The sequence below is a fragment of the Oxyura jamaicensis genome, chromosome 9 (assembly GCF_011077185.1).
Source record: "Oxyura jamaicensis isolate SHBP4307 breed ruddy duck chromosome 9, BPBGC_Ojam_1.0, whole genome shotgun sequence".
In the NCBI taxonomy this organism is placed as follows: Eukaryota; Metazoa; Chordata; class Aves; order Anseriformes; family Anatidae; genus Oxyura; species Oxyura jamaicensis.
The window spans coordinates 17,331,872-17,350,400 of NC_048901.1; the positions used below are offsets into that span (position 1 = coordinate 17,331,872).

Consider the following 18,529-nt stretch of genomic DNA (forward strand, 5'->3'; position numbering starts at 1 on the left):
ATGTCAAGCACCAAGTCTCTACAGAGGTACAACTGTTTGCTGCTCAAGAACATTAGCAATCTCTTGGACCTGGCCTACTAAGAAACACCAAGGAAGGAGGATGCAGAACTTCAGAGGAAAATGATCTGTTTTAAACTACGTTGTAGAAAATCACTCAATGTCCTATTGCTCCAAGTCCCCCATACACAAGCAAAAATGCATCACTTTACTGATTTACCAGCATCCTCATTTCTGTTGCATTTGCCTTCTACACAGAACCTTTTGGTAACCCTGTGTACTTTTCAAAAATAGAAATGCCTTTATAATCACATGCTGTCAGAGACAAATAATCCCTATCCTTGAGCACATCACAGTTTAGCAACATGGCTCCCATGTCTGAAAGAATTGCCAAAGGTAAATGGCCTCAGTAAGCTTAGAAATATATTTTTCCACACCTGTCACAAAATTCAGAGCAACATGGTAAAATATAATACCTGTGTTCTTTCATGACTTCATTTATCACATGTGCTATAGAAAGGAAGAAAAAATAACTCACCAGATAATTCCCCCATAAAATAAGGAGAATATGAAATAAAATACAATGGATCCCCAAGTAACAAAATGGTTTATCCATGTCCAGAAGTGAGTTTCTAGTGCCATCTGAAACAAAGATAACTTCAATTAATTTCCATTTTCCCCTCACACTTCACAGAAAATGGCAAATACTGCTCTGAAGTCCTTCGACCATGCTTACGAACTGCACTTGTGTTACAACTAAATACTGTAACACACAAAAACATCTTGAGCACCTTTGAAACCAAAAATAATAATCGCTTATCTGGAATTCTTAAGAATCAGTTACTTCCATATAAATTTCAAAACTATTTTAGATTATTGTTCAATTACATAGTTGCCTATATACCTAAACACAGAGATTATGGTAACATACCTTCATCGTCACAGTTATAACCATAACGGTGAAGACCAAAGTACCAAATGTCCAGTTTCCAAACATCTAAGAAAATGGCAAGGCAAAAATAAATTAATAATAATAATAAAAAAGATCAGCCAAAGCATTCATGTAAGTTAGAATTTTCTGAAGTCTGCTATACTAATGAAACAAATCTGTGGACAAAGCTTGCATCATGAAAAAGCAAGAAGGATACAACACAAACTACTAGAAAAAATATAGCTTATGATAGGAGCAAAATTAACAATCTACAAGTCATCTTCCTTCCTGGTTCAAAACAAGTCACCGTAAAGGCTACGTGAATGATGAGGAAAGTTCAAAATAATTACATGAAATGATAGGAAAATGAAAATACCAAATTGATCAATAAAATGTAAGCATCAGAACAAAAACGTCAGGTAGAAGGTATTCACTTTAAGTGCAAAACACAGTTTTAACATGTTCAGACAGTTTTCAACATGCAGCATCACCTTAAGTTCACACTTTTTCCCAAGCACAATTTTATAATTCAAAAATAATGGTGCCATTATATTTTTCAAGGAAAATGATAAGAAGACACTTTGTTTCAAGGCTAATGAACACAAAATTAAGCTTCAGTTCTAAAACACTGTATCAGTCACTTTCGTATTCTCTTGCTCACGTAAGTTAGACTATCAAAAAACTCTGAACAAGTTCTACAACAACAAAATCTCAGCTCTGACACCAAGCAGGGATGTGAGTTTGTAATCTCTCTACCCACATGCTACTCAGACACACGCCATTCTATACATGTCCAACTAACTACTCTGCTTTTGCAAGCAGTCTCAATACTGAAACCAAAGACTGCTTTTTCCTTTATTTATTTTTCAATCACTACCGTACTAAAAATGAACAAACCCTCATCTCATTATTTACCTGTAACAAACTAAGCAAGCAAGGACAAAGGGACTACATGCAGACAGGCAAAGTCATCCTAGATTAGACTGGTTAGTACAGCACAGGGGCATGAAAAGGGTTTTGCACAGTTGTAGTCCTTGTTACAGAGCTCTGACAAAAAATAAAAATAAAAAGAAATCCCAACAACCTTATCAGAGATCTCACAACTGCTTTTCTCACCTTTATACATGGGTGAAAAGTTAAAGCAGCTGTAAGTCTGGATTTGCAGACAATTTTACAAATCTTTATGGAAATGCATCTTGTGAAGCCTATTTTTGGTGTAAGAAGTAAATATGAAGCATTTAACAGCATGCTTTCTATTAATTGCTGCAATAATAATCTTGAAATAAAATTAGACTACTGCTTCAGAGTGACCTGTGAAAGAAAGTGTCTTTGTTAACACTGTTCTAAAATGGTCACAGAGTTAGAATGAAAAACATGAACAGATTCTTGCCACCATTTTATTTTTGAACACATTTACACTGTGGATGCTGCATCCTTTAATCCTGTGAAGTAACAGATAAAATATTTTGTATCTCCTCCTCTTCTACGCTCTTACCATTTGCCTGTTAGGTTTCAATAGCTGACGACATGCACAGCATGGAAAAGGGGGGAGAAAAAAGAACTAAAAGATCAGGTTGTTGCACAATGTGTTGATGTAAGCCTAACAAACCACCATCATTAAAAAATTATGTACTGTTCTATTTTGCTTTGCTCCAAACTTGGAACTCAGAATGAAAAAATAAGGCTAATTGCTGGCTCATTGCCTTAGGATAGGATATATCACTGTATTGTATCACACGTTTGTGTCAAGTGATCGCTTCTTGAGGACTATTACAAGAAAGCACTTCAGCAGTACACAAGTTTCTCTTGCCCTTAACTTTTGGCTTTTTCAGGTACATACTTATTTTATGCAACACCCAATTCTACCATTTCAAATAAACATCTTTTAGCAAGCCCACAGAAAGTAGAGTATCTCCAAATATATACTAAGACTTTTTTTGGGGTCACATCACAGAAAACGTAAAAAGCGCATGTGAAAGCTGTACTTCAAGGATTCTCAGTCAGTAGAGAGATTAGTTCTTACAAGAAACAATAAGAGAACCTTCTCCATAAAGACTGCACTAACACTTAGTTTAGTTTTACAGAATATGATCTGTTCCCTAAACCGAACAATTATTATTATAGACAATGTTAAAAAGCATCTTTCTGCTTTGTAGATGTTCACTAAGGAGTTTTGAAGTAAGGTGCCTTGACAACTAAGACAGATGCTCAGAAATGCACTGATTCATAGCACAAAAGTACTTGATTAGAAAAATACTGAAGGTCCTTTACCAACTCACAAGTATTTCAAAATCACACAGCTTGTAACAAATGACAGCAGAGGACATCCACACCTCAGTTATGAAAGACATTTTAGTCTGAAGCACAACCACATTAAGGTTCTTCTATAGCATCTCATGATGAAAATAGGTACTCCAGACAGCTGCTTCATTCCCCCTTTTATTGCTCCTTTCTCTGCAAGGATGCTAACAACCAGTTCACATGCTCTCTGATTTTTGTCACTCAGTCCAATTTTTGAACATCGCCTGTTCACCGTTACATGGAAGCCCTTTTCTGTGCTAAGCCTCCTAAGGGAATGGGCACAAGCTATCATCAGCAGACCAGTGTGAATACAACTTAATGCTATTTTTAGACCAAATGCCATAACTTGCAACTCTACCAAGGGTTACATGAAAATCAGCACACACCTCATGTCAGTAGTAAGAACAGTATAAGGAGTGACGCTAATGTCTTTTGGATCACTATCCCTAGTAGTTTTATGACTAACCAAGAATCGGGTTGTTCTAAACTGGTCTAACGAAAAACCAGACTTGTAAAGGCTTTCCAACCTTAATGATTATAATGGTTTCATCTAAAGTGTTTTTTTTTTTTTTCTTTTTTTTTTAATATGACTTTTCCTCTCAACTTTGACATTATTAGAATACAAGAGCTCAAATTAGTGTTTGATGATTTCATTAAGTTCGTTATTGTCTTTAAAATAATTATTCAACTAAAAAGTATAATTTAAAAGCAGCTTATAGCACTTATTTGTTAAAAACTCTAATTAAACAATTCATTTTCAGAAGAAGATTTAATACAGGCTTAAGTCTGAAAGTTGCCAAATTTTATAACAGATCCTCAAGAGAAAACATTGATGCTGCAAGTAAGTCCTACTCAAAATTAGTCTTGAATGAATAAACCTAAGTTCTGCTTTACTGAATAATTATGACATTAACAGAAAAAAAATAAGATGACTAACTTAAAGAACTGTTCTCCATGGACATACATTTTCTGACAAGTCTTATATTTCATAAAGTGGGGAAACTGTAACTCTTGAGAGCACGCATGATGAATGGTAAAGCGTCTTTGGTATTTATACAGCTGATAAAATCAAAAACATCTTAGATTTTTTTCTGAGAAGACAATTTTGAATTTTAAAAAAACATTACAAAATATCACCCAAAAATACAATCAGGGAACAATTCTCATGACATTTTACCTGGCCATTTCCCAGCAGTGAAGTGTCTTCTCCCATTAGAAGATATGAGCCATAAAAGAAAATAAATGCATGAAAGAAGCCCAAGATCGTCCAGTAAAGAAATGGTTTATACCCTAGATGAGCATTTTTACTGATGTCTCTGCAGAAATAAAGATTTTGGATTTCAGATTGTATTTTTATAATCCATCAGCTATTCACATTACATGACTGCTATTGCTTTGAATAAATGTTAACTTTCAACTGCACCAAGATATGCTTAATGAATGCCAACATATGAAAAATAATACGTAAATTATGAGAAAAAAGAACTTGGAGATGACTCTGCTTATGCAGGGATCATGAACGTAAATTTTGTCTTATGGGTCAAATTCAAACTAGCACAAACTAGAATTCTTCTCCTTACATGTGGAATTGCAAGAGAAGAAATAGCCAGATCTGATACTTGCCCATCATCCTGTCTACAAGACCTTCATGAAACGAGGCACATCTAAGAGACATCTCTTTTTCACAAAAATACATACTTTTTTCTCCAATAAGTGGTATGCAGTGCAACATTCTACCACTGGGAGGATATCTAATTCCACAGGAGAACAATTCCTCTCTTAGAAAAGCATTTTTGCGGTGATTCCTTAACTACTGTATCTTAGTTTTTCATTTTTCATGTTTGAGTGTTTTTCACCTTCTCCATGCAATGCAGGAGAAGGCTGCCAATCACATAGGTTGCCCAAATATTCAATGCTCCCAGTTTTAACATGATTAAAAAAATAATACTTCTCTTTAAAATACTAATTTTGATTAAGTTTGGGGATGAAAACTGTAGCTGAAGTACTTCCTCTCTTGAGGCTAATTATTGAAAATTGCATAAATTACAGATAAAAGGAACGCGTAGTAGCAAGTTCAGACCTCTACAGATGTCACTGTTCTAAAAGGTATGCTGCTGTTGTGACGTATGTAGGATATACGTACCGATAGAGCACAGGTTTACTCTGTAATACATGCGGATGCACATGCTGTTCAAAAAGACTGTAGATGAGGACAGGCAAGGAAGTGAAACAAATATTGTACAAGGTCAGGTATACACTGTCATAGAGTGTCTGAAAATGGAAATAAAAATTATTTTGAAAAATGTGAAGAAAAGAGTTGTTCAGATTTATTAAAATCAACAGCAGAAACAAATCATTTAATCACATAATTTTACTAAGTAGAAAAAAAGCTATATTTACATAATGATCTAGTAACATTGAGCTGTCAAACAGCAAAAATGAATCTAGATATTTATTGAATTTTACATCTGTGGTGCTCCTGTGTAGTCTACCTTTTCCATGAAACAATTAATTTGCTAATATCAGAAGAAAACCATACAGAAGAACTTTAAAACTTACAAACCTCTTGAAATACACTCAAAGTACATAAAACTGCTACAAGAAAGTTGCATTACAGTATATATATGATTTTTTGAGTCAACAGCACCAAATATAAGTTTACATTGAAACCAAAGAACTCTTTTCTACTCCTACAGAAAACAGGTAAATAAATAATCTATACTCATCAAAAATATGATTATATATAATGACATATACAATTTATTTTATTTTGAGTATGGGAAACAGAAGCCCAGCAGTTAGTCAGGCAAACTTGAAAGATACAGGCCAAAATATCCTGAACTTCACAAATGATTTATAATTTCTCTGGAGGAAAAGAAACAACAGCCATTTAATGAATAATACACCATGTTGACAGCATCTTCGCATCCAAACTGAACAAAAAGGTATTACAGAGAGCTCAGTAAAAAAATCGTACATGTGCAACTTTCTTTTTTGTATTAATTGCCTAACAATAAGAGATTAATTCATCAGCAGTACTACGTTGAAAAAATAAATAAATCACTAAATACACTTGCTTTCGATGAGGAAAGAGTATTTCATAGTTCTCCCATTTTTTTAGTTATTTACCTGAGATTCTCATACACATTGAACAAGCTGTAAGGCATCCTATACTTACTTGTTGTGAAAACAAACAGAAGAACTGATATAAAAATTGTGGTGTAATAAAGCACACATTCTGAAAAACAAGAAGTGAGTGAAATAATTAATCCTTCAGTATATGCCTTACAGTCCCAAAAAGAAATTGCTAACTCTTGCAAGCTAGTAAAAATACATGGTTAGAAGACAAAATGCGGCTTGGTGGCCAACAATAGAATCCCAGATAAATTTAAAGTAGCATAGAATAGTTCATTTGGAAGGGACCTACAAGGATCATCAAGTCCAACTGCCTGTCATCTTCAGGACTAACCAGAAGTTAAAGCTTGTTATTAAGGGCATTACCCAAATGCCTCTAGAAAACTGACAGGCCTGCGGTGTTCACCACATCACTAGGGAGCCTGTTTCAATGTTTGACTACCCTCATGGCAAAAATTTTTTTCCTAATAGCTATAATAGGTAGTCTGATAGCAAGGTGGTTTTTTTTTTTTTTTTTTTTTTTTTTTTTTTTTTTTTACTTATGCCTGATGATCAACACACACACACACAAAGCTATTAGTCTTGAGTTTTGAGCACTCCAGCTCAGGACTGAGCTCCCAGGCTTCCAAACACCAACTTTTCCCTCCAACATTTTGCTTATGCTCCCTGCTGCTCCAAGTCTATAAAACCCTAAGAGGCATCCAGAGATAACTTAGTTGCTGGTGCAAACTTTCCTTGGACTGTTTCACCTCAGGATTTTTTAAGTCAAGGCTGGGACTGTTAAGTTTTCTGAAGGTGAGCATGCAGGCAGACCATGTTCTCTCCCCACATGCTTTCTCTGCAGGCCCTTCCCTCCCTCATCTATTTCCTGCTTTCTTTTTTCCTTTGAAAAATAATGGATTTAGTTCATATTAAAAATCAGTAAATATAAAGGTTGCACTTTAACATGAAATTTAAAACCTACTGCTAGTGGAAATACTAAGGAATTTCACAGTTAATAACCTGCATTTGGTTGTAGAAACATCAACAACAGAAAATACGTTTGAATGCGGTAATTTCATCTGTTCCCAAAACGTTAAACCTAAAACAAATGTCTTGCTGGGAAACAGATACATGTTTTTCTATGAACTTCACACTGTTAACACTTACCTTATAAAAAAAGTACTGTACAAGGGTTGCTATTCTAATATAGTAAAAGTGTCCGTGAACAAAAAGCAACTTGGAGAGGAATTTAAACCGTGCTATTGCATAGTCACTATTTCTGACAGCTTGTCTTCCTTCCTTGCCCATGATTCCTGTAATATTTGGAGGAGAAAAAAAAAGGACAGGTTAAACATGATCAAAATTAACTGTTATTTAAAAAACAACATACATTTGCATATATTTAACCTAAATCTAAAGCCATAGTTCTGTTTTTCTACACTTCAACATAATTATAGATAGAAAAAGTATCAAACTAAGACATTATTCTTGTAATAACGTAGGGGAAATGCTTGTTTAATGACGATCCAATTAAAAAAAATATCCATCAAATATACTTAAGAAAAAAATAAGACAGAAATAATAACATACAAAAAAACCAAGAAACTTCTCAAACTTTTCAATAAAAAGAAGCAAACTTTTATCAATCTATTATTAATTGTTTATTTACATAATATGCTTTATTTTAGAGAAGTTTTTCTTACAGTACTTTCCGGAAATAACACAATGGATATTTAACAGCAGAGTGAAAGACGTGCTGTTCTTACCTAAGCAATTTACTTAATACAATTGACAGCGCATTTCACTTCTCACAGCCGAATCACAGATCAAATTAATTTAAAATCTATTATTAAGATTAGGCTAAGTGTATACAGAGAACACAAAATGCTCTTTTACAGGATGTAAAATGAATGTCTCTGGATTCCTGGAAATCAGACACTCAAATGCACTGATAATTTTTGAAAAAAGTATTCTAAAGGTTCCCTGTCACCCTCCACAGCAAAGACTTGTTAGCTCTGACCAACGTAGAAGTAATATCTAACATGCTATGAATTAGAATAGAAACTTTGATAATTTTATTAAAATAAGCTTCACTTAGTTAACAAATTATCCATATAATAAAGTATCATCTGCTATTGGTCTGTAACCTCCTCAGACAGGCTATGCCCACGGTCTTAAAAATCACTGCCACAACTAAATATTACTTACACATTTTTAATCAAAACTGCAACAGACTGAACAGTCTGTTGTACCAAGCTCTTATTTAAGAACCTTCAGCATTAATAACTTTGTTGGATGGTATTTGTTAAAGGAAACACCAAAACATTTTTTTTTGTGACAGGTATTAATTCAGTTACTGAAAATAAAATTTTGTATGGAGTTATACAACTCAGCAGAAAAGTTTAAAAAAGGTTCAGACTAGATAACAGAAAGCAAACAAACAGAGAAGTTAACTGAGAATCAGTAACAGCCTCTCAAGACATGTAATAAAAGCCTTTATCACAAAGACAACCCAGACACAAATAGCAATTCTACAATGATACAGACACGGTGCAAACATTGGAAGCATTGAGCAAAGAAAGGCATGAATGTAAAGTTTACACAGAACTTAGGAACTGACAATGACCTGAATAAGATATATCCACTTCCAATATCTGAAGCAGAGTACTTCTAAGATTCTGGCTAAGAGAATCTCTGCTGTTCTTAAGACAACGTTTAAGCATGACTTCTGATTATCAGTAGACTACACAAAAAATCTAAGACTGAGAAACAAACAGCCTTGCATTTCAAATTTCACCAAATCTCTGCTACAACAGATGACTCAGATTAATGCCTGATTATTCCCAGGGGTAGAAGCATTAGAATTTTATCTGTTTATAAACACACTTCATCAAATTGTCTACTAAAATTTTCATCTTATTTGCCTTTATCTCTTCTGACAGAAGTAATTTACCTATGCCAACGTGTGCTTCTTGTATCATGCTCACATCATTAGCACCATCACCAATTGCTAATGTTATAGGTTTTTCTGGAGATGTTTTTAATAGTCGCACTACCTGAAAAAAAAAGTAGAATCTTTTAGAATCAGACAGTCTTTCTACAGTAAAACAGCCTGCTCTTTTTTGCACATCTAGCATCTCATACAAGGGTTTCCTAGCGCTATAAGGTAAAAAGCTGCCTTTTTCTTTATTTTTCTGGAAGATGAAAAAACAAATTGGGCAATGGTAGCCTTTCAGAGGTTTGGTATTACTTGAAATACATGGAAAAATCCTCTAAAACATTCAGCTAAGCTTAAAAGTATAACATATTTTAAAATACTACAATTGAGGTACAACTGAATATTAGTCACAAAAGAAAGAAGAGAAACAATATGAAGAGAGAATATTTCAAAAGGAAAGAAGGAATATTGTATCTATTTAGAGCTTTGCTTTCTGGAATGAAAGAAAAATCACAAATTCTGAGTTTAAATTTTGTCTGATCTGTATTTGAGTAAAATTAATTATGTGTGAAATAAAAATGGTCTTAGAAGAAGAGAGCATGAAGGCAAACTTTTCCTGAAGACTAGGCCTCAGCTTCCCTTCCCTTCTACTTCCTCCTCAAACTTGGTTCGTTTTTTTATTTTTATTTTTAATCTATAGAGCAGTGTATTTTTTCCGTACAGCCTCATGAATCTTTCATTTAGCCTTTAGTTTGCAGTGGAACAGGCAATCCAAAACTGTACAGGTTATGCAGAAAGCCAATTTTTAATCAGCCTCTTTAGTGTTTTGTAAAGCAGTAGCTTTCTTACTCCACTCCACCATGACAGTTTGACTCTCTTCTCCATCCATTTGCAAATTTTCACAACTACATGTCAAAACTCTTGAGCTAACTACTCCAACAGAATTGAAGAAGGATTCAAAAGTCACACAAAAAGCAACCAGAAACAAACCATCTCCAGAAATCCTTGCCTCTAAGACAGCATTATAAAGGTATTTACAAGACAAAGTTGACTATAACCTTACCTTTGCTTTCTGAAGGGGTGCCATGCGACAGCACAACACTGCAGAACAGTTTTTACAAACTTCCATGAACAGTTTTTCATGTTCCCTGAGTGCAAGAGAGAGGCTGGTCCCATCCACAACTAGTCCATGCTGGATAACATGGTCTTCCTTTATTCTATTCAGAGACAAAAACGTTGAATTGGTTAATTCAATTGGTTTCAACTGGTTAAATTTTGTTACAAACTATGCAATTGCCCATACAATAAACAGAAGTTAACTTTTTAGACAGACTGCTTCTTTAAGTCTATTATAAGAGGGAAAAAATAGTGGTAAGAAAAAAAAAGCATCTTCATGTGTTAGGCAGAAAGTGATTGCCATAAAATTTGAAAATCAAAGAAAACGAAGTTAAGACCATCACAGAGATAATGACATCTCAGGTATTTTACCTCTTGGCTAGCTGCCTCAGTTGCTCTGCGCATGTACTGTCTGATTTGTGCTGCACAAGTTCAAGGATGTTCATGGTTCTATGAAAGTGTCCACATGATAAACTGACACTAACAGCTGTTTCGTGCTTATCTCCAGTGAGAACCCACACTTTGATACCAGCCAATCTGAGTGCTTCTATAGTTTCTTGGACTTTCTCCTGCAGTCTAGAAACAAGGAAATCTTAAATAACCAAACACTTTATAAAAAAAGAACTCACACTGTAACATCAATGTCATGATGATTTAAGACCACATTTTGAAAATATGTATCATCGGAAAACTATAGTCTAGTAGATGACATTCTCTTACAAGCAATTTAATGAAGGCCTTCATAAAACAAAACCTGAATTTCAGTATTTCTAAGTGTTAAAAAATTTGTAATAAGCATATCTTAATTTAAATTAAGCACTGTTACTGCAGTTGAGAAGGTTTAGAACAGTCTGTAATAATTACTATCTAATGTAATGCATGAAAAACTAAGTTCTCCATCTGTACATTCCAACATACAATACACCCTCTGAATTACAAGACATTCTGCTTGCAAGCGTATACTTTGTAAAGTAACTACACATCAAAGTTTTCCCAAGGAATTAGGTACTATGCTTAACATTTACTCTAATTATTCTAACTTTATTTCAAACACATTAAATGTCTCCTAATTAAATTCATTTTTTAATTCTTATAATGACAAAATCAGTTTGTACAGCATGTTTTCAGTGTTCCTCAGTCCAAAGAGTGGTAAACACACTAAACAAAAGTAGCACAGAACTTCTGGCATTAGCAGGACAGTTTTTTGCAGCACACATCATAATGCAGTTATAAATACTAAGTTTGCTATGTTTTTGAATGTAGTTAGCAGAAACTCCATTGCATACTTGTCTTCTACTCCCGTAGCTCCAAGTAATTCCAGATCCCTTTCTATGAAGTTGAATACATCTGCTAATCTTTCTTCCCGTTGTTGTAAAGCAGTCCTGGCTTCATGAAGGCGTTTGCCAATTTCCTGGTATTCTTCCGGTGTGAATCTTCTATAGGCTACACACAGAGTTCTTAGTCCTTTCTGTGAGAAAATAAAAGACTACATTCAGAGTAGACTAGATTCTGGTCTAACAAGACTTCACTTGCAATTTGCTCCAGTCACAGAATCTGTACCAGAAGAATTTTCTTCCAATCAGCTGGGTGGGACATCTACACTTACCAAAGCAAATTCATCCACGTGTACCCTTGTTTTGTCTATTTCTCCACTCTTACTACGAGGAAGAATAGAAGATTCTGCTCCCTTTGTGAATAAAAGCTTTTCTCCTAAAAAGTAAAATAGAGTAGAAATTAAGAATACATACTATTTAAGAAGTTCTTGATTGCAGGTTGTGTTAACTTCTGATCACTTACCTGAGGGACTCTCTACAATGACACTCATTCGTCTGCGATTTGGATCAAACTCCAAAACATGAAGCAACTTATACCTTTGTTTTGTTTTAATAGGAGAGAGATAGGAAAGAAAACATATATAGAAATAATTTTTTTACATACAATTACTTATTACTTACAACTATAAATACACACTTATCCCTGGAGCTTTTCCCAAAGTGTCATTTTATATAGAAACTTTACAAATAATACTCTGAGTTGAGCAACAATCACTGTTACCTGCATTTCTGCAATTGACTGGTTTTCATTACTTCGTATATATAATTCTATTCCAGAAAGATAAAAGGTTCTACCAATAGGAATTTTATTTCCTGAATGCTAGACTTTGCAACTGGAGAGTACAATCATCTCCTACATATTTCTTTATACTTTTATCATTACTCCAAGTGTAACTTCACATTTTCTTTCTAACACTCAAACTACACAGTCAAAAGAGTTCGTTTTCCCTGATAAAACTTGGAAGTACTGGCTACTGACACAGATCATACAGAGAAAAGCTGTTATGACATGCTGCAGATATACAGTTATCAATAATATTTCTACTAATCTGGGGAAGTTTAAAGATGTAATTGGATTATGCATGTGTTAGACCTTCCAGCACAGCTGATTCTGGGAATTTCTAAAGCTGAAAGCACATTATTAGAGTTGAATAAACAACCTAATACTTTATTTATTAAGCTCTAGTAGAGTCCCAGTTTTGAGGAACGGGCAAAGATGCAAACTGTTATAGAACTACACAGAATAACTGTGTAGAGTAACACAAAATTCTTGCATCTCAATTTCAATTGGTAAGGAATAAGATGCAAACTGTCTTGAAGACAAGTAAGGGAAAAGCATTAAACAACAGTATGTTGTGGAAATGCAAGGTTTTTTTTGTTTTGTTTTGTTTTGTTTTTTAATTTTTATCTTTAAAAATATTACCTTTCTGGTTTTCCAAGGCTTTTTACTTCCATGCTGTCCCCACTAGTTCCAGTAAATACTACTCCAACCCTAAAAGGAGAAGAAAATAGACATTTACTTGGCACTGTAGAAATGTACATAGAAGTGTACAACCTCTTGGCTATGAATGGAAAAAAAAAAAGGAGATACACATTTGTGTTCTCTTTATGCAGTACTTTAACAGTAACACACTCTGTTCACTTTAATTTCTCAAGGATTTCCCATTAATCATACATTACAATATCCCTAGGTTTTTATGAATTTTGTTTTTGTATGTTTTCATAATAAATGAACAGTAACATGTCTTGGACTTTAGAGCTTCTCTGAGAAATTTTTAAGTTTGCTTTGAGTAAAAAATTGCCTGCCCTAGTAGGCAATTTTTTCAGTACATAACTTTGGCATTAAACCTCACCGGCTTGCTGCTTCAACTAAAGCTTTCTCATCTGGTGAAGAAGCATAATACTCCAAAGGGGATGCTATTCCATTGGCATGCCAGGGACCATCAGCACCATCTGTTTGATCTGCATTGATCTGTACTGTATGACAAAGACAAACTGCTTTCAAGAAGAGTTCTTCCTCTTTCATCTATAAGAAAGGAAAAAGGATTATTTGTAACATTTAGATATCAACCCAGTTTTGAACATATTTCACAAAAAAAAGATGTTTAGAATTAAAAGTCTATCAATTCCTCCATGTCAAATAATCACATCTCAAACTATTTAATATATATGAGGTGTTCAGTAACAATAGCTTCAAACCATTCTGAAATTCAGATTTTTATTTTATTTTAAGATTATTACATTTAATGCTAGTACTAGATCATTTCTACCTAGCATGCCTAATAAAGGGAGAGCTGGGAGAGGAGGCAGGGAGGAGTCTTACCAAACTATGTCTGTTTCCATCTGGAGAATCTTCAGAAAACCCCTCTGGTGTTAGTTTACCATTGACCTCCTGGTACTTTATGCCATTAATGGAGCACTCCCGAAACTGCATCTCATTTTCAGTTAATGTACCGGTTTTGTCTGTAAACACATACTCTACCTTTTATAAAATAAAAACAAAAAAAAACAGACATGCAGTTGCATATACTTGCTGCAGTTGTTTGATCATGTAAGAATTTAAATTTCTGCCATAAAATCAGATATATTATTTTCAAATTAATCAGATATCAATGCACTATTAATAAAAAGTCTATAATAATGAATTTTATTATTAAAAGAAAAGTAGAAAATGGAAGTTAAATTAAATAGAAGTTAAAAAGAAGATATACCTGTCCTAATTCCTCGTTGAGGTCTGATGTATTTACTTGTGCTCTCTGGTTTGTTTCTTCATGATAGAGGTCAAGATCCCAGCCAATAAAAAAAGATCCAAGAAACTTCTGCATCTCAACAGTCACATAAAGTGAAATAGGTATAATGAAATTGTAAAGTACCAGAAAAGCAAGGAAATCTGAAATAAATCTCAGAATCTATGAGAGAAAAAAGAAAATAAAGATTACTGCAGTTGAAACATGGTTGATTAGGTATGTTTCAAGTGTATGAAAAATGACAAATAACCAGAGCCAGAGGAGACCAAGTTCCCGAGCTTAAATGAGATACAACAAATGCATTGACAATGCAGACATTTAGAGGTTACCCCCAGCAGGTTGCCCTTCAGACTGGTGCAAGACTGCCTTAGGCAGTTTCAGTTCTCAAGTTCATTAGTTTTTGTCCTTTCTGCTGAACATCTAGAGGGCTGCCAATTAATATTAACTGTAGTGGTGATTCTAAACCCAAACTGCTCTCTTGAAGGAGCTGGGACCGAACAACTACCACGTTCCATCAAACGGCACTGTTCACAGGCTTTTCTAAGAAACCATAAATGGTGAAGACAAGACCCAACAACTGGCATTCTGTACTGTCATAGACAAATATGCAATTATTCACTATTGGTTTACAACAGCAGAGTGACATAGACTTCTGCTTACTGACATTCCTGAATGAAGTGGGTGATCTAGACTACAGGACAGGGAAGAGTGGATTTCAGTGGCACAGGTTTCCTTTATGCCTCTCCAAATCCCTGCATTCAATACATATACTTCAAGCAAACAGCTACGTAATAAGATAAATTTTCTCTTTCTTCAGTATGATAATTTTTAAACTTAAATGTTAAAAGCAACATTACAGTCTCCTTGAAGGTCCCTCTTTCTCATTTGCACAACAAATTAGTTAAATTGTACTTCTGAAAGACTTCTATCACCACCTGAACAATGGAACAGAAAATAGAGACTAGAGAAACAGGGACAAATCCTTTTAACTTTAACAAGAATACTGTGCAGGAGAACATTTTGGAGATAGTGAGTACTATGTAGTCAACAGTTTACTAAGGTAAATAATGTCTGTTCTAATTATCAAATGTAGCTATAATTACTTATTTAGAGTCAGTACCAATGATTAAGGGATCTCTTAAGTCACAGAACCTCTTGAGTTTTTTGAGATCTTCAAAACTAAAACATAAAAGATAACTACTGAGAACGGTAATTCACGTAAGACAAGATATACTGAGAAGTGATAATGACTAAAGTTAGCAAGTGTACTGCAAAATATAAGATTGTGGAAGAATAAAGTAAGCAAGAGAGAGAAAAAAGACATGGTAAAAGGAGAATGACATTTCAGAAAGATAGATGGCTCTGTATGCTCTTGAAGGCAAAGGGGATGAAAAGATTGCATAAATACTTATCCCATTATGTCTTCTGAACTGAAAAGGCTCCTTAAATTAAGAGCAAAAAAAATTACTTGACTGACTACTTCAACACTTTCAAGTCCTTTAAGTGGGTGGAGGTACTAAAAAGAAAAGTGACTAAACAATCTGAAAGTTTGTGCATTCATTTAGTGCTTTCCAGTAGTGGTATTTTTAGGTAAGATTATTTTAGAATGCACTGAAAAGTTATCAATACAGCTATCAAAAACCTGAATTAACCATTTTAAATAAAACATGGCATTGAGACAAAGATATTTTTCCAGTTAAACTATGAAGTTTACATTACACACTTCTGAGAAAACTGTCTGTTACAAAGGAATGCCAGTAAACTCTTAATTGTCCTAGAATCCAAAATATTCTCCAATTACTTATTTTCTCTTTTCCAAACAATTATGTACTAAACCTAAGTTTCACTCTGCTTGTGAAGCAGAACAGAACTCTTCTAAGTTAGGATTTGGACCTTTAAGCTTAAAAAGCAACTAGTGAACAGATTCAATTCTCAACTCCCTGGGAGACAGAGGGAGTATTAAACATCTGACACCACATCACATGTGGAAATTGGATTTCTAACTCTTATGTGCTTTATAAATACCCTCTACTTCTTAGAATTAGCTCAAGCCAGCTCCTGATCTGCTTTGGAAGAAACCAGACTCACACAGAAATCAGAAATTAAACACAGTACAGGAAAGTACAGAATGATTATAAAACAAAACTAAAAAATGAATAAAAAAACAATCATGCTTCTCAGAACTGCAGATTTAAGAAACACTTCAATGTATCCCTTCAATTTCTATATAAAAGTGAGAAGGCAAGAAGGAGCCTGAGCAAAATTAGAGCCTTACGAAATCGTCTGAACAATTTCAGCATCATAGAACATCCAAAATGACTCAATTGTGAAATCACCGAAACAGAACATACATAGCAACAGCCATCTTCCTTCTGTTTTCGTTTAAGGAATGAACAAAAGGCACCCAAAAGAACAGTAACTGCAACCAGAACACTAAACATCAGAAGTATGTTCTAACAAAATACAAAATTTTCAAAAGCTTGGATTTTTTATTAAACAAGTAGTCCACTAGTAACAGAAGTAAAATTTTTCTATGCAAGGGCGAGGCTACGTACAATGAATGCTCTTTTAAAAATATTGACACAATACCACACACACAACTGGATCATGTGGTAGTTACACCTATGTCCAAGAATAGAGATGTAATAAATACTTCATTCAGTATTGAGTAGTTGAAAGTTCCTCAGATATGAAAGCGGGTAGAACTACATTACCTTACTGCTGTTCCTTTCATGCTCTGTTTTTCCATTATACCAAGGCTCATCCCATTTTTCTTCAGCTTGCCATGCATACTTTAGAATAGTGCTCAGAATGGCTTCAAAGAGGAGGATTATTAGATAAATAATCAAAAATGAATTCATAGACCTGGAACAAGGCCAAAAAGATGAAATTTCAGTTTATTTTGCTTCATTTAGTGACACACTATAAAAATATTGATTGATTTTTATTTTTATTTTTTAATTTTAAAAAAAACAACTATCCGGTGTTTCAGAAGTTTCTGAACAAGCAGCAGTAGTGGAAAGAAATCCTACATCTGACTAATACACACTCTACATATAGCCAACAGGAAGAGTAGATTAAGATGCAAGGATACACCCACAGATGTCTTGTGTCACACCTGCTGTCCAAAATTCTGGGGGCTGACTTATCCTTCTTCTAGCCATTTCCTTCTTCCCTGACTATCTAGTGAGGGTGTGAAGGCAGTACAAAACCAGCACTGTGGAAATCCAAGGCTGCAGTTTTTTTCCTCAGTTAGAAGAGCACTTCTTTGTCCATCCGATTAGTTAACCCAGGAAGTGCTACACCAGGGTGACCTTCCAAACAAGTTTGTATTCTGGAATGTTACAACCCTTCCCGCACTTAGCTTTGATGACAATTTTTCTGGTGCACCCTATAGATCTGTTTGTATCTTACTATAGAAATATAATGAATTTCATGTTTGTAAAAGAATAGCAGGAGGCACTCAGATTTTTTTTTTTATTTTAATAACTATAAGAAAGGCAACGTATCAAAACTCCTTTTCGTTTTAAAATAATTCGTTGAGCTCAACATATAAATTTTTATTACAGTAACATCTACCACAGATCTACAACAAGCAAAGTTTTTAAAAACTGAGCCTGCAACTTGTCCATTGTAAAACATATTTTAAAGGATATAGCCTAGGCAGATATCTGAAACAAAGCTAACTTCCTGTCGTATCAGATACTAGTATTCAGGACAAAGACTTGTATGTGATAAAGAATTCAGTCCATCCTCTATAAAGACATGATGCAGTCTTACAATAGTGATGCAGAGACAGGAGAGGCTGCAACTGCTGTGAAAAATTGCTGTGAGAAGTGCTTCCAGCACTTAGTTCAAGACAGCATTTCACTTACAATTAAATGATCTCTGCATCTCAAAAAAACAAAACAAACCTCCCAAACTAAATTTTCTTGCTTCAAATCTTCTTAACCTTAGGTATTTCAACTTTGTATACATTACTGAAAGAAACAATAAAGGGTAGAATATCACAAAAGATATTTTATATTTATAGCTCGCAATTACCCTC

At 34.3% G+C, this 18,529-nt stretch overlaps 1 protein-coding gene across 10 annotated transcripts in view; it reads right to left on the reverse strand.

Annotated features, from left to right (window-relative positions):
• ATP11B (ATPase phospholipid transporting 11B (putative)) overlaps positions 1–18,529 on the reverse strand; it is a 59,737-nt gene that overhangs the window by 17,031 nt on the left and 24,177 nt on the right. For 8 of the 10 annotated variants that reach the window (XM_035334812.1, XM_035334807.1, XM_035334811.1 and 5 more), the window contains exons 11-28: positions 17,196–17,346; positions 14,446–14,643; positions 14,058–14,216; positions 13,588–13,760; positions 13,158–13,226; positions 12,198–12,271; positions 12,007–12,110; positions 11,687–11,868; positions 10,773–10,976; positions 10,348–10,501; positions 9,300–9,402; positions 7,514–7,659; positions 6,408–6,467; positions 5,373–5,500; positions 4,407–4,545; positions 2,424–2,447; positions 929–994; positions 536–639 (exon numbers count right to left, since the gene is read on the reverse strand). In XM_035334812.1, the coding sequence (XP_035190703.1) occupies positions 536–639; positions 929–994; positions 2,424–2,447; positions 4,407–4,545; positions 5,373–5,500; positions 6,408–6,467; positions 7,514–7,659; positions 9,300–9,402; positions 10,348–10,501; positions 10,773–10,976; positions 11,687–11,868; positions 12,007–12,110; positions 12,198–12,271; positions 13,158–13,226; positions 13,588–13,760; positions 14,058–14,216; positions 14,446–14,643; positions 17,196–17,346 (2,238 nt within the window). The remainder of the gene's footprint in view (positions 1–535; positions 640–928; positions 995–2,423; positions 2,448–4,406; positions 4,546–5,372; positions 5,501–6,407; positions 6,468–7,513; positions 7,660–9,299; positions 9,403–10,347; positions 10,502–10,772; positions 10,977–11,686; positions 11,869–12,006; positions 12,111–12,197; positions 12,272–13,157; positions 13,227–13,587; positions 13,761–14,057; positions 14,217–14,445; positions 14,644–17,195; positions 17,347–18,529) is intronic. The other 2 variants (XM_035334809.1, XM_035334808.1) reach the window with 1 other exon arrangement.